The sequence below is a fragment of the Lactuca saligna genome, chromosome 8 (genome assembly GCF_052625555.1).
Source record: "Lactuca saligna cultivar CGN05327 chromosome 8, ASM5262555v1, whole genome shotgun sequence".
NCBI lineage: Eukaryota > Viridiplantae > Streptophyta > Magnoliopsida > Asterales > Asteraceae > Lactuca > Lactuca saligna.
In genome coordinates, this window is record NC_136424.1 from 171,641,779 (window position 1) to 171,657,382 (window position 15,604).

The 15,604-nt window shown below is 36.2% G+C and overlaps 1 protein-coding gene across 2 annotated transcripts; it reads right to left on the minus strand.

Moving 5' to 3' along the window:
• Nucleotides 1-6,533: 6,533 nt before the first annotated feature.
• LOC145011601 (disease resistance protein At4g27190-like) lies at nt 6,534-11,632 on the minus strand. 2 transcript variants are annotated; one of them, XM_078970340.1, is made up of 4 exons: nt 8,014-11,632; nt 7,419-7,449; nt 7,235-7,312; nt 6,535-7,099 (listed from the first exon to the last, which is right to left on the minus strand). In XM_078970340.1, exon 1 carries the CDS (start codon nt 11,365-11,367, stop codon nt 8,461-8,463), a length of 2,907 nt encoding a protein of 968 aa, XP_078826466.1. In that variant the 5' UTR covers nt 11,368-11,632; the 3' UTR covers nt 6,535-7,099; nt 7,235-7,312; nt 7,419-7,449; nt 8,014-8,460. The 2 variants fall into 2 exon arrangements, with proteins under 2 accessions (XP_078826467.1, XP_078826466.1); XM_078970341.1 differs by lacking the exon at nt 7,235-7,312 and having other exon boundaries at nt 6,534-7,099.
• Between the last annotated feature and the right edge of the window lie 3,972 nt (nt 11,633-15,604).

Consider the following 15,604-nt stretch of genomic DNA (forward strand, 5'->3'; position numbering starts at 1 on the left):
AGCGGCAATTTAGAGTGATGCTCAGGCATATTTTCAGTCTCCTTGGAAAACGAGGAGGTTAGTGGCCCCAGAGTGGAGATTTGGAACAGAGGAAGGTGAGGCAGCAGATTTACAAACTCGGGAGTAGTTGGACCAATGCTAAACACGATATAAAGGATTTCGGTCGGAGGCCAAGGGCCTAGAGACCATGATAGAGAAGACGCAGTAGTAAGGTTGCAAGAACCTGAGTTGATGGGTAATCAGAATCTGCAATGCAGGGGTTGTTTGGAAGTTGTGTTGCCGCAGGCTTTGAGGACGAAGCCTAATTTAAGTGGGGGAGAATTGTAACACCCCGTTCTTGAAATATCGATCTATGGGTTCCCGAGATCAAGAGTAAGGGCGTTTCGGTCTTTCATGAGCAATGGGTTATTATTCGGGAAGGTTCCGGATCGGGGTGTGTTGCTAGAAGCGAAGATCTTCTCGCCACCTTTCCATGGATATAAAGTTCATCAGAATCGGATCTAGAATGAAGGAGTTATGACAGTTTGAAGATTTCGCAAGAATGGCCCTTATAGAGAAAAGTTTGCATGGAAGACCATGCATGCATGTTGGGGAGCGCGTGGGTACGCCCAGCGTACGCTCAGAGTCTCAAAACCCTAATTTTTGGGTTAACCACTATAAAAGGAACATAATCGTTCTCACCCTAGCCTCCATGAACACCCTCTTATCCTCAGAAACCCTAGATAGCTGTCCCACCCCTATTGTTGGGTGTGTTTGACCTTGGAAAGCTTGTTTTGGTAAAGGAGAGCCAAGAAGAAGAAAGAGGAAGTTTTCAAGGAAGGAGTGGGGAGGCTGGAGCTTATAGATCTGGAAAGGCATCATCTTTTGGAGCCCTTTTCAGGTATAAAGTCTCTTGCTTGACATTTATTTTTTGTGGATCTTGGTGTTATGAAGTTTTGACATCATTCTTGTCCCAAAACCTCATCTTGATGCATGCTTCGAGTTGGTTGAGATTTAGCTGTCCTTTTAGACCTTAGGAGAGGTCTTGAGTAAGAAAAATGAGGTCCCAAAGGCTTTGGTTGTCCCATATGTGATAAAGATAGGTCTTAAGGGATTAAGACCTTGGATTGAGAGCTTTATGGACATCCCAAGTAATAAAGTTTGAGACTTTATGAATCCTAGGCATATTTGGTCTATGGATCTGAAGTTTGGGCTTAAGAGCTTAAGCCATTAAGACCTTATGAGAAGTTATAGCTCAGTGAAATTACGCCCCGCGTAAATGAGGGTACGCCCAGCGTACTCGTCATGGAGCTGGTACGCTAAACGTACATCGACTTACGCCCCGCGTAACGCTGCCAGTTGGGCTTTGAGTATTTGGGCCACGGTGTGGGCTGCGCTTTAGACTTTGGGTCTTTGGGCCTTAATGGGCCATCAGGAGTCAGGGAAGATGGTCCAAGTATGTGTATTGGGCTTTGGGTAAGGCCCAATAAGGAGAATGGGCCCAATGTAGCAAATTGGGCCATTAGTGGGCTCGAGAGCTTGTCTAGTATTGGACCTTTCATATTTTGATTGTGGGCCTTAGTCTTGGACCAGATTGAGTCAAGGGTAAATTGGTCAATTTACCCTTGGAAGGATATTGTGCTTGGACTAATGATTGTTTTGCTGCTTCAGATAGTTCGGGATTTTTAGTGAGGCGGTGGTTCCGGAATCTGTTTCTTCAATTCAGAGTTTCGACAGTTGCGAGGTGAGTTACCCTCACTATATCGACAGGGTCTACGGCACCAAGGCCGACCCTTGATCGGATGGAAATCCGGGTAGTTGTTTGTTATGTTATTGTTTTGTTATGTTTGTATCCTGGTAGTTAGGATAATATATGTTAGAGACCTGGTTAGGGTCGGTATCCTAGTTTATAGGATGATGCTATGCTAGTGACCGGTTAGGTCGGAATCCTGGTAGGGATGTGCTGCGTTTGTGACCTGCTAGATTGGTTGATTTGTTGTTATTTGATTATATGTTTATGTGCACATGGTTGTTGATTGGGGTTGGGTTGAGGCGGGTCCTGCTTTGTGTTGTAGGCCAACATACCCAGGGCGGACCGGTTATCCTGAAGGCCCAGCGAGCGGTCCAGATAGGTTGTAGGCCCCAAGAGGGCGGACCAGACGTACCGAGGCTCGGAGAGTGGACCAGGCCGACTGAAGGCCCAGTACGGGCGGACCAGTCATACTGTAGACTCAGAGAGTGGACTAGGTGAATTGAAGGCCCAGTGTGGGCGGACCAATCACATTGTAGACTTAGTACGGCGGACCAGTCACACAGTAGACCCGAAGTGTATGGCTGTTCTGTGTACTGTTATGATATGGCATGTTGTGCGTGTATGGTATATATGGTTGGTATTTTGGGGGTATCTCACTAAGCTTTCGGGCTTATAGTTGTGGTTTAATGTTTTTCAGGTTCTTCAGGAGACCGTAGCAAGGCAAAGGCATGATCGTACCGCTCCTCATGATCATGTTTTATGATGTGGTTCTGGGAAGATTCTGATAATAATTGTATTGAAAACCTTTTTATAATAACTTTATGAAACTGGGTTGTTTTTGAAAATTTTAAATTGGTTGAAATTTTTAGAGTGTTACATGAATAATTGAAACTTAACGGTTTTGGTTAATTAATGGATTTAACGGTTTTTATTATAAATATAAATGTTTTCAAAAGTTTAAATTTATTGAAAATTTTGGGACGCTACAAATTGGTATCAGAGCACAGCTTGAGCAGTCGTGTCTTTTTATGCCTGTGAGGGACCTAATGCACAATTAAAATACATTTTGGGGACTGTCTGAGTTAAAAAAATAAGTTAGGGACCAGACATGAAAATTACCCTAAACCATAAGGACCATTCGTGTAATTTACTCATAATTGAATAAAGACAAAATTACAAAAATGGTGTACCGCCCGCAGATTTGGACTAGTCAATTTAGAGACAATAAGCGTCAAAAATGACTTTTTGATTGAATATTACTTAGAATAATAATCTTAACCAAGTTATAGTATATGCTATAAGGATTCTATACATATAAAGAACGCTGAAATCCGACTTATAACGAATAAGTTATGACTCGTCGAAGTTTTACGGTTAAACCGACATGACACTGTGTAACTTAAAAAGTGAATTTTTGATAAATTACTCTTTCGTCTTAGCGATTTAAACGAAAGTTGTAGTATACGTTAAACCGAGAGCGTGCGTAAAAAGAACGCCCAAATCTGACTTCGTATGAGAAAGTTATGATTTTCTAAGATTTAGCATAGTAGTGCACAACCCAAAATTCGAATTTTAGATCGATCGATTTTTAGCTGACACAATCTAGACGATAATTGATGATCTCGTTAATAGGATCTCAACGATGAAAAGACAGTCGAAAACGGAGTTCGTATGTAAAAGTTTTGAATTTTACATGGTCGTTAACAGTGTAATCTTCTTATACTGTTAAATTTAAAATTAGTCGAGAATTAGCCGACGGAGTCTAAACGAAAGTTATAGAGTACGTCGTCACCTACGTGTGGATATAATGAACGTCAAAAACGGGGTTTGTATGCGAAAGTTACAGAATTTAGAAGTCGGAAGGGTGATGCTGCGAAGGGTGTGACGTGGCCAAATCCTGGCCCTTGCTTTCTCCCCATGCCTTGCCACCAGCTTGTGACACTTAGCACTCAACTCGATGAGTTGGAGGCTCAAAACTCGCCGAGTTGACCCATTTTCAACTTATAAATACCATGCGAGGCTCACTCATTTTCCTCACACCTTAACCCTTATCTCTCTCTAACTTCTCTCTAAACCTCTCCCAAGCCCTAGTACTTCCCAAGTGCTAAGAGGCAAGTCCCGGAGCGCCCGAAGGCTCCGAGAAGAAGAGTTTTTCGGCTCGGAAGTTCTGCCCCCGTAGAGCCCGGTTCCTAGCCAAACCCCCGGTAAGTGAGATATGTCTACCCTACTTTAAGAATAGCTTATGTTTAAATTTATTATGATTTTTAGGAATTTATAAACAATATATATTATAAATTATGATATAAAAAGTGTTATTATAATATCTATTAACTACTCGCGGTATGGTGAATCCGGTTTGAAGGGTCGTCTGGGTTGTTGGATTTCAGAAGTGCTATAATGCCAAAATGGTCATGCCTTCCGGTGTTTCATGTTTGGCCCCTGTCTGTACATAGTGATTGAAATGTATTGTTTAACACTTATAAAACAATATTGCTTGTAAATAGTCGCGATAAATATTAGACTAAAAACTAGTGGTAATGATAGTAGGTTTCATCGAAGAAAATTATAATTGATAGAAGCGAAGCGCTGCCTGGGTTTGGACTCATCACCTTAACAAGTGAGTGCATAATTACTTTCATCTTAGACATAGATATGAAGTATTTAATATAAATTATGTGCTATGTGTGCATATTATATGTCTTCTTGATATATATATATATATATATATATATATATATATATATATATTGGATGAACTGAAGTTACATGTTTTAGTTGATGTAAACTATATATGTATTTTATACCATTAAAAATATTGTGTAAAAATGGGCAGATGAATGATGAGGGATGAAAGATGATATAGATGAACATTGACAGCTATGGACTTAGTGCCCTATAGATGAACATTGGCAGCTTCGCCATAACCTGTACATGTTTTTGAACAACGATGTACTCTAAACATCCTAGCAGCTGCGCCTAAAGGATAATATCGACAGCTGCGCCTAATAGAGAACGTCATAATCCTGGCAGCTGCTCCTAAATGATAATATTGACAGTTGTGCCTAATAGATAATATTGGCAGTAGTGCCATTGGCAATTACAGACTTCATGCCTATTCCTTAGGAGAATCCTTAGGAATGAATGAGTAAATGATTGATAATTCTTAGGGTAGATCCTTAAGAAATAAAGAAGATAATGGGGATGGGTAACTGAGTTAATTGTTTGATGATGAAACATAATAACTTTATTATTGTGGGTTGAAAACCCTATGTATTCACCAGGTTTCCCAACCTGACCTGCTCAGCTTATTCATATCACAAGTGTCGATATGAAGCTACATTTCACTAAGAGATTAAAGGAGATGTAAATCACTAGTGTAAATGAATGTATGATCTATTTATGCTTATGTTTCTGTATTGACAATGACATCCCAAAGTTTTAATATAAACAAAATACATTTCTTCGGAAATGCTTTGATAATATATTTATCATGTTTTCTGGGAACAAATTTCGCAATATTATTCTTTAAAATTGAATACTCTGATTTTCAAATAAGCATAAATAAAATTTTTAAAATGAACATGAATTTGGGGATGTCACAAATGGTCGATATGGTTTACCAAATGTCACAAACTCAGTCCCTGCTAATTTGTTTTATGGAAATGGTCCCACTGGTTTGCAAAAGTTGCACGGATGACCCTTTTTAGTAACTTGGTCAATATGTTTTATCGATTTTGTTATCATATAAATTAATTTTAAGAAGAAATAAACCAAGTGAGCATTCAACTCAATTGGTTATCCCCCCTTTCTTCAGCCATTTATTTGTCTTTTAAAATAAACTTCAAAAATAGTTATTGTGGTTTACCAAATGTTATGAATTCAGTCCCTGTTACACTTGAAAAGACCAAAATACCCCCACATGGGAGGCACGTGATATGGCCTAACGACCGAATATTGACGGGGTTACTAAAAAGGGTTATCCATGCAACCTTTGCAAACCACAGGGACTATTTGCATCAAAAAAATTTAACAGGAACTGAGTTTCTAACATTTGGTAAACTATAGAGACCATTTTTGTAATTTTGTCTTGAATAGATAATTTATTAGTTAAAGGCTTTATTAATTTAAAATTAATAAAATTAGGTTTTGGTCTTTTATTTTGTTGATAAAGAAGGTTCTAAGAAAACTCAAAATGTTCTATGAAATAAAATGAGTTCTTAGATGTCATTCAAGATATAATATATTTCATTCACTAAACCCTAATTGCTTCCTACAACCATGTAACACATCTCGTTAGGGTATAATTGAAATTATAATTAAGAAAAACATTTATAGAAAAATTCCCAAAAATTTAGAGCTTATGTTTGTGTAAAATACTTTGGTCCCAAAATAATATACTTAAACCAAGTTCGAAAACACAAGGCTGTTAACAATAAGCATATCAAGAAAAGATTCAAGCTCAGCACACATTACGTAGCCTTCTTAAATTTCAAGCTAATCCCTAACCCAAGCTTGAGTTTTCAACCTAAAAACATCATATTTTGGACAATTTGTCATGGGGACGGAAAGATTAATTAGTTAACATTTAAATGAATAAATGTTTGGTCAACAGTGACGTTGTTTAATTGCCAAAAAATTTTAAAAAAGATACATGAAATAATATTGTACTTTTATTTTTTTGTTATCAATCAAAATCATGAAATTTTAAAAATATTTCTCATAAAATAAACTTATAGATAAAAATGGGATGAAAATGAAAAAAGAAACATCTCCCACCTAAGGTAGGAAAATTAAGAAAAATGATGAAATTAGAGTTCTTCATGAATGATCTATTCCATTCCATTAGGAAAAAAACAAACAATTGTTTTATTTCAGTGGAATAACTCATTCCATTCCTTATCCGATTTTACCATACCAAATAGTAAAAAGAAATATTACAAGAGAAGTAAAAATAAGAATTTTTAAAACTATATGTTTCAATAAAATCTAATTGAAATGAAGAATTAGTTGTTAGTTTAAGTAATAAAGAGATATATGACACAAATAATAAAAAAATCTTCATACACGTGCACGAAGTTGTAATGTATAGGAGAAAACCCCAAGCTTAGATTATGTATGCAAAACTATCATAAAAAAATAAATACACAAGTCTATGTAATCATATATTAAAACTTAATTTTACAAATATGGAAGAAAAGAGACAAAAGTCCGATTTTGGTTAATCAGTTTTTTCGTTTAAGGTTTAGAGTTTAGGCCAAACTAAATATTCTTAACTACTTTTTTCATAATATCCACCGATATCAATTGATCATTTGATCCAATGTGTATAGTCTGAGATGTCTTCATTCGTTTTTTCTTGACCATTGCCTGCATATTAAAAAAACGGTCAAAATAGATACAATAATATATTAACATCCATATTTTCCTTTAACAAATTCCCAACTTTTAATGTATCAATTTCTATTTGATGTTACATTTATGGAAAACATTTTTGGTATATACCTATATTTCTCATCTAAACGAACACCCTTAGCTGCCTAGCATCATATTTGCATACTTCCAAAGTTCCAATCCACTTTCCTATAAAAAAAATAAAAAAATAAAAACGGTACAAAAAGGCTTTAAATGAATGGTTTTCGATTAACAAGATATAAAATAAGTAAAAGAAGACACTTATAATTCTCACCACTCAAATCATTGATTTTACTTTGTGCTTCCTGTCAAATTGAAAAAGGAATAAATGTTAGTCAAAACTCAGAACCAAAATGGTTAAGGGGCATCAAGAAACCCATACGATGACTAAATCCAAAAAGTGGCTAAGTCACATCCCACACCCAATTATGAAAATACAAATCAATCTTCAGAATCATAATTCATAAAAGTGGTGGTACTTGTAATTCTTTATGTTATGTTGAGAAGATTGAAATGAGCGTTGATAAAGTTGACGATGAGAAAGACAATCAGAGAGTTTAGGCTAACAATCAAAAGCCCTATATCTGACAAAATCAAAGAAATATAAATTTGTTTGCTGATTTAAAAAAAAAAAAAAAAAAAAAAAAAAAAAAAAAAAAAAGGAGATTTTATAGGGTTTTGTCGTCATCCAGAGTTCAATTTGAAGATATTTTGGTGGAATTTGATCAAAACCCCTACTCCGACTACCCAGTCTCTGACTCGGGTTCGTTGAAATTTTGTGTGGCGTTCCTTTATTTAATAAAATAAATCATTTCCGTTATGATTTGGGAATGGTGCTAATAGGTAAAAGATAAAATGTTGATGCTTACAAACTGTTTGATGAATTGCCAAGGCGCATTATGAGGAAAAAAAAAGCTAGAAGAGCATATGGTGTCTCCTCTGTGTTTGTCTGTATTGAAGCCAAATTGAGTGAGCCATAAGAATTCAATATTAAATGTTTGAGGAAACGCTTTAGATCTACAGTAGACGTGGATGAGGAGGATGATGATCAAGCTTGGGAGTTGGGAAGATGAGATTGCTGATGGAGAAGAAGAGGAAGATGATGACATAGAACCACAATGTTCAATTTACAATGAACCTTGATATTGTGTGATTATGTGTTAATCTTAGGTAGAGCATGAAATGTTGAGGGGCAAAAAGAAGAAAGACGAGTCTTTGAAACATATAAATTGGTCTCTGTCTCCTTGGCTGTATATTACTCGTCTTTTTCGTATATACCTCTCTCATGGTACATGTACTTTCTGATCAAAAGATCATCAATTTTTATGGAACAAATTAAGGATCTCTTCATCATCACCAAATTTGACGTTGGGCATATCATGGACTCCGGAACCCCATCTCTTCATGCTACTACAATTTCTCACATGGATAAACTCCAAAGAAGGATATTTGACTGTAGAATCCCCAGAGTAGAAGCTCTTTAGTTGTGGCAACAACCCAAGGTCAATACGGGTAAGTCTAGGGAACACAATGGCATTATCAGCTGTTTGCTCATCTCCACCAGAAATCACAACCGTCAAACTGTCACACCTCAAAATATGTATACGTCTCAGATTGGAAAGCCCTTGTGCTACTCTTAATGGGAATACGGTCAACAAGGAATCACAATATGCAATTTTAATGACTTGTAGATTACACAGGCTTATATATTGAAATGAACAATCAAAAAGAAGCTTCAGGTTCTGAAGTTCTTTCATAAAGATGTCTTCCACTTGGGAGAAATACTTTTCCTTTGATGTTTTCCTTTGACCAAGCATCAGGTCATTGGATGCAACAAAAGTTTGTGTTGCATCCTCATCCTCATCCGTTATCTTCACCAAGCATGAAACTTTGTCACATTTCTCCAATTGAATAGACTTTAATTCATCAATAGTACTCTCTCCATAGAGGTCTGGTATGATGTTATCCAAACCTGCTATCTTTGACAGTATTATACCATCACTTACCTGAAACAGTTTCTTGATTGGCATCTCGAACGGGAAGTTAGACTCTGAAATGTCTAGTCGACGTTTTAAATATGATTTTGATCCTATCTTAGATACAAACCTTTTGCCCTTCCAAAATTGAAAAAAGAATTCTTGCAACGTTTCGAAGCAGGTGCCTTCGGGAAAAAGATGACAATCATCTGAATGCATTGATAAATGCAGAGCTCTGAACGATTTCAATTTACTTATTTCCATAAGACCAAAGCGAGACACTGCGTTCTTGTCATTGATATAGGTTCCAAAATACAACTCTTCCAACCAAGTGAGCTTTGATATGACACCAGGCGCTACATGAGATAAATCATCACATTCCCCCGCATCCAACAGCCTTAAGTTGGTCAATTGACCGATCTCTTCAGGAATCACTTTAATTCCGGTACCTCTCACCGTTAGAATCTCAAGGTCTTTTAGCTCCCCAACTATAGAAATTTCATTGAGAAATCTATTGGTACTTAGATCAAGAGTGATGAGTTTTGTGAGTAGCTTCAGTGATTGTGGGAGGGATGTGATCTTATTCCAAGACATATCTAAAACTTTAACTTCTTTCATGCCTCCAAAGAAATCATCAGGAATAATGGAAAGACGATTGTTCTGTATAAGGAAAGTATCAAGGAGTGGGAAATGAAGCTGATGATGTGGAAGCTTTTCAATTCTATTATCCATGAGTGAGATCTTGGTGTAGCTGTCTGAGGTTCTGTTTCTTGGTTGCCATTCTGTCATATCTTTATTTCCAGCCTCCACTAAAAACTTCTCCTTCTCTTCACCTTCAGAAGAAGAAGTTATTAACAAAGCCACATCACGAACAACGTCGTGCATTTTTACTGCACCTCCCTCGGACAATAACAAGGAAGAGGATGTGAGGGTGTCAACTGCCATTCGGACTCTTTTTTCTGCATCGTTAATGCTATCCAGATCTTTAAATATCCCTATACCTACCCCATATTTTGCTAGGCTTAACAGAGATATGATTGCATCCTCCTTGAACAAACTACACAGTAGGAAGCATGATTTAGCTTCTTTGCTGTCAAGTAAGTCATAGCTCAGTTTCAAATGAGTAAATGCTTTCCTTATCTCTTGATCGATCTCTAGAGGTGCATGCTTTCGTAGTCGGTCAAGTGCCGCCTCCCATATATCAATTTTTTTATTTTTTAAAGCATTTCCCACCGCTTGAATGATGAGTGGCAATCCACCACATTCTTCAGTCACCTCTTTTGCAATTTTCTCCAGACTCGAGTCATTCGCTAACTTTTCATCACCAACAATACGTTTGAACAGGACCCACGCTTCTTTCTTCGTCAGTGTGTTTACACAGATATTCCTATCAACGTTCATCCCTTCACATACATTTCTGCTTCTAGACGTCAACAAGATCTTGCAATTCATGTGGTTATTCCCACATGGTATGCCCACATCAGAGAGGACTAGCTTTTTCCATATGTCATCTAAAATGATTAGAACCTTCTCCTTATTAATGATTATACGCTTTGCTGCTTTTTCAACATTTTTTTGAATCTCTTTAACATCTACAGTCTGTGAGACAGTTATAAACACAATCTCCGCAAATAGATTCTTCACTTCTGCAGCAACTTCCTTGGCTAATGTGGTTTTCCCTACACCCCCTGATCCATAAATTCCAACCATCTGTATGCTCTCATCTTTGATAGCTTCAATGATTTTCCCCAACGCCAACTTGTGGGTATCAATATCATCAACATTTTTTGTTTGGTAAAGGTCTACCAATCTTGGGGTGGGAGCGGGAATGGAGACGCAATTTTCAAGAGTTTCACCATCTTTTTGTTGATCCAGAAGAAAAGAGGTGTTGTTTATCGCCATCTTACTGTAATGGTAGAGGGTGCCCAAATCGACGCAAGGTCGTAAGTTAAAGCACGTCTTCTTGGCGTTGGCTACTTCTTCAAGAAACTCTTCCACCTTGGATAGTTCAATTTCTGCCTTGTCCATCCACTCTTGCACACCAGCTAAGAGAATTTCTCCATTTCCTTCAGCCGCATCGATTCGTTGTTGAATCCTACCCCTCATACCCTTGAGCTTTCGAGCTTCACTCTCCAACTTGCCAACATTTTTAGTGTAATTTCGGATGTAATCAATCTCCCGTTTAGCCCCACTAAACAACAAGTCCACTATTTTCCCAGCCACAGTATTAGCAACCTCCTCCGCCATTCTAGCTGGGTTACTTTTCTTTTCTGATGGTTTGGATGGCAAAGTAGTCGACAATATAGCAGATCTTCAAACAAGAAACGTTTATGCTAAAACAGAAAAGAGAAGAAGATAGTCTTTCTTTAGATATGAAAAACAATATTATGATCAACCAAAAACTGAAGGCCCTGATTGCTAAGATTATACACAAAATGAAGATGAGAGTGGTTGATTGGCTTACAAAAGCTGTAAACGATAAGAGTGAATATTGTACACAAAAAGTGTTAGGTGTGGTGGCAGACCAAGACCAAGAAAAAGGAAAGGCAAACAAAAGAAAAGAAAAGAAAAGAAAAATTGAAGTTGGCGGTCACTATCATTTTTTGGCACACACAAGAGTCAAAGAAATTTGGTTATGGTGATGATTCTACCCTGACAAAATTGCAAAAATGGTCCCTGTGTTTGGCAAAATTATGCAGTTTTGGTCCAAAACGAAATGTTGGTGCACCACTGGTCCAATTTTAGATACCTTGTGTGGTTTTGGTCCTTACGGTTGTATTTTCTTATGTTTTTGGTCCACATCCCACCTAAAATGACTAATATGCCCCTTAAATAATTATATTTTAATTTATTTATTTATTTTCTTATTCTTATAATAAAATAAAAACAAAAACAAAATAAACCCACCCACCACTCTCTCTCTCTCTCTCTCTCTCTCTCTCAACGGTACAACCATCGTTCCACCATCTTCATCTGTTAACGCTTGCAGGTAAGAACACTTTTAACCAACATTCGCTTGACTCTCTCTCTCGCTCTCTCCCCTCTATTTTGTGGTGTGCTCGGGAAACCTTAGCTCCCACAAGAATTATGATGTTGCTCCAGCTACAACAAGAAATCCACCTCCTACTGCCTCTGCTCCAGCTACAACAAGAACCCAACTTTTGTTCATCGCAGAAGAATAAACAAGAACCCACCTAGATGATGAAATCTGCAAATCCAAATTCAAGCTTCCAGTTCTACATATCTATAAATACCATTGTAGCCTCGTTAATTATGAATTGAAAATTAACCCCTTCCTTTGGCTTCTCTCATCCCATTTAAGAACCTTAACTGTTGGACCACCGTTAACTGTGATACCATAATAACCATCGACATCATCTATAGAAATTAATCACCGAATCTCCATCAATCTTCATTTTCATGGATATTTGGCGTTCCTGAAACATCGACTGCCGATGTTAATCAATGCTCGTAGATGATGAATCGAAGAAGATGATTGTGAATCGATTTTGCTTCACGGTTTCAGGTCCACCACCATTAACTTTCGTTGTTGATTTTAGATCGGGGTATAAGGAATTTAGAGTACAAAACGTTGGTTTATCCTTACACAGAAGGAGTGGCGTGGGAGGCGGACTAGCTGTTGGGGATGGAAATTCTACACTCATCGAGGAAGTAGGGAAGAGAAGGCGCCGACGTGTTGAAGGAGGGGAGGATATTACCGACGGTGGAAGGCTTGTGCAGACGCCGCCGGTGATTTGGGAGGGTTTTCCAGATGAAGGTTATAGACGAGGAAGGCAAAAGGAGTAAAGTAGGTTTTTTTTTTTTTTTTTTTTTTTTTTTTTTTTGAAAATGTAATTTAAATTAATTTATGTATTACGACAATTAAAGAAAATGGAAAGTATAAATCATAAGGGTATAATTGTCTTTTTAATTGAATAGGGACCAAAACCAATAAAAAGATCCAATTTTGGACCAGTGGTACACCAACATTTCATTTTGGACCAAAACTACATAATTTTGTCAACCACAGGGACCATTTTTGCAATTTTGTCTTCTACCCTCGAAGAGTTTAATTAATCCACTAAAATTTATAATGCAATGACAACTATACCCTTTGTTTAAATATGTAGTGGATTTTAGTTCCTTTTTGGGTACTGTTTTTTTTAAGTCGATTATACCAAAAACAATGTATTGACAGTTCTTTTGCTCATACTTTACTGCTTACACTTTCACCACCATATATCTTTTTTCTTTTTTTTTATTTATATTTTGACAATAAATCCCTTAGCTATTCCTTTTTTATTTAGATATAACACAAACAAAAATATAAGGATTGACAAAATTAATGGGGAAATAAAGATTTGTTGTAATCTTCAAATTTTACTCATTATGAAGATAAAAGACAATGATAAGCTTTTTTCATCTTGTCCATCTTTAGACTTACTACCTATATGTCTTTTAGGTTATTTCCAAACTGAATGGTGTTTGGGTAAACCTAAAACCATATGCAATTCTATTTGTATCAAATCATGTTTATGTCGTAATTATTAAGATGAAACTTATAGTTCTTGTAAATAGAATAGTAAAAAGTATTTCAACTTTTCATTCATTTGTTATATAGATATTTATTCTTCCACTACCTATTTTTATCTATCCATAAAATTTTATGGTTAATTGACAAATATGCCCCTTATTTAAGTAGACAGTGTATGTAGTTTTAATTATTCACTTTAGATATTATTTTGTTTCAAAAACACGAACGACACACATGGGTCTTCCTCATCCACCCTACTCCATTCTCTCTCTCTCTCTCTCTCTCTCATATTAACCAAAACCAGGAATGATTTGAGTTTTCTAACATGAACATGTGTGTTCCAATTTTTGGGTCTTTCTCTTTCTAGGTTTTAGTTTTTAATACATCCTGCAAATTTGAATGGTTTTAGTGCTTTAAACATTTGGGTTCGATTTTTTTGCGAGGATCTATTTGTAAAATTCGATGCTTGTAAAAGATTATAAAGTTAATATCATTTTCATTCATTGTTGATAGGAGTGTTACTTCTTGTTGATTAGGATTGAAGTTGGAGCGGTTGATGAAGAAGTGTGTGGTTGATTTAGCAGGTTGCCTTGGAAAAAGTGGGAAAGTTGAACTTGATGGAAAGTGTGTTCCTCCAAAAACATTTGAAGACTATGTCAAACTTTATCTACAATATTCTCAAGAACCTCTAAAATACTTTTTAATAGCTATCACCGATAATAATTACTTCTTTTTAATTTAATTGGTAGTTTATGGATACTAATAGTCTATTATTGTATGGGATTTATGAGAAAGTGAATGAAAGATGGGAGATTTGTGTTAGTATGGCTGATGGGCATTTTGAACAAGTACTTTTTCTTGTGTTGGGTTAATCGGATTTATGAGTGCAGAGGCATTTTAGGAAAGTTATATATTTAAGTTTTGTTTGATTGTTTTAGAGTTTGATAAGCTTTCTATTTTACTGAGTTCATCTTTTAGATTTAGAGTTTGAGTAGGATAAATAGTTGTAGTCATTTGTTTTGTTAATGCAATTTCGGTGCTTCTATTAGTGTAACTTTGTTAGCAAGAAACTTGTTCCTTTTTTTTTGTTTCATTTAGTTTTGTTTCTTCCAAACACAACAAAGAATTTGTTTAGCTTATTACTTGGTGTTAATCATTTGAGTTTTTTTTGGTTTAGTTGCTAACTTCAACTTATGTATAACTTTTCATTTTTTTTATTAAACATGTGAGTTTTGTGAACAATATATGCTACTCTCAAGGCTCATAATGTAAAGAATTACTTGTGGGTATTTGTCAATGCTCTAACTGAAAATCTTGCATTTGATTCACAAACAAAAAATATTTTAATAATCAAACAAAGCACATGTGTGAACTCACCCCAAAGTTCTTAAAAAAAAGGTATGCAAATTAAACATGCTCAGTTTTATTTATAGATCTGATGCATTCACAAAAGTAAGTTGTTATTTTGTGATTTGTTTTGCAGTGGCGAAATATGATATTGTGAAAAAGCTATCTTAAGAAAACTGATGGTAACAAGAGGGGAAAACTGTTGTGTCTGGATTATTTGTTACGGGACAAGATTAATATGGTGTGCTTCCATTAAAAGGTAAAGTGTTGAGTGTGACGCCTTGTTCTCGAGTTTTTTTGTAAATTCAATAATGGAAAGGGAAGGAAAATTTGATAGAAAGAAACGGGGGGGGGGGGGGGGGGGGGGGGGGGGAAGGAAAATATTCATTATTTCGTGTTCCCGAGTTCGAAGGAAATGAAAGGAAAATTTTAAGTTTTTGTGTTCCCGAGTTAGGAGAAAAAAGAAAATAAAACATAAAATTTTCCTTCCCCTCACTTTCTTCCCAAATCCGCCCAATTTGGAAGGAAAATATGGCTCCAAAATTTCTTTCCCTCATCTCACTTTCCTTCCATTAATGAAACTCAAGAACAACATTTTCCTTC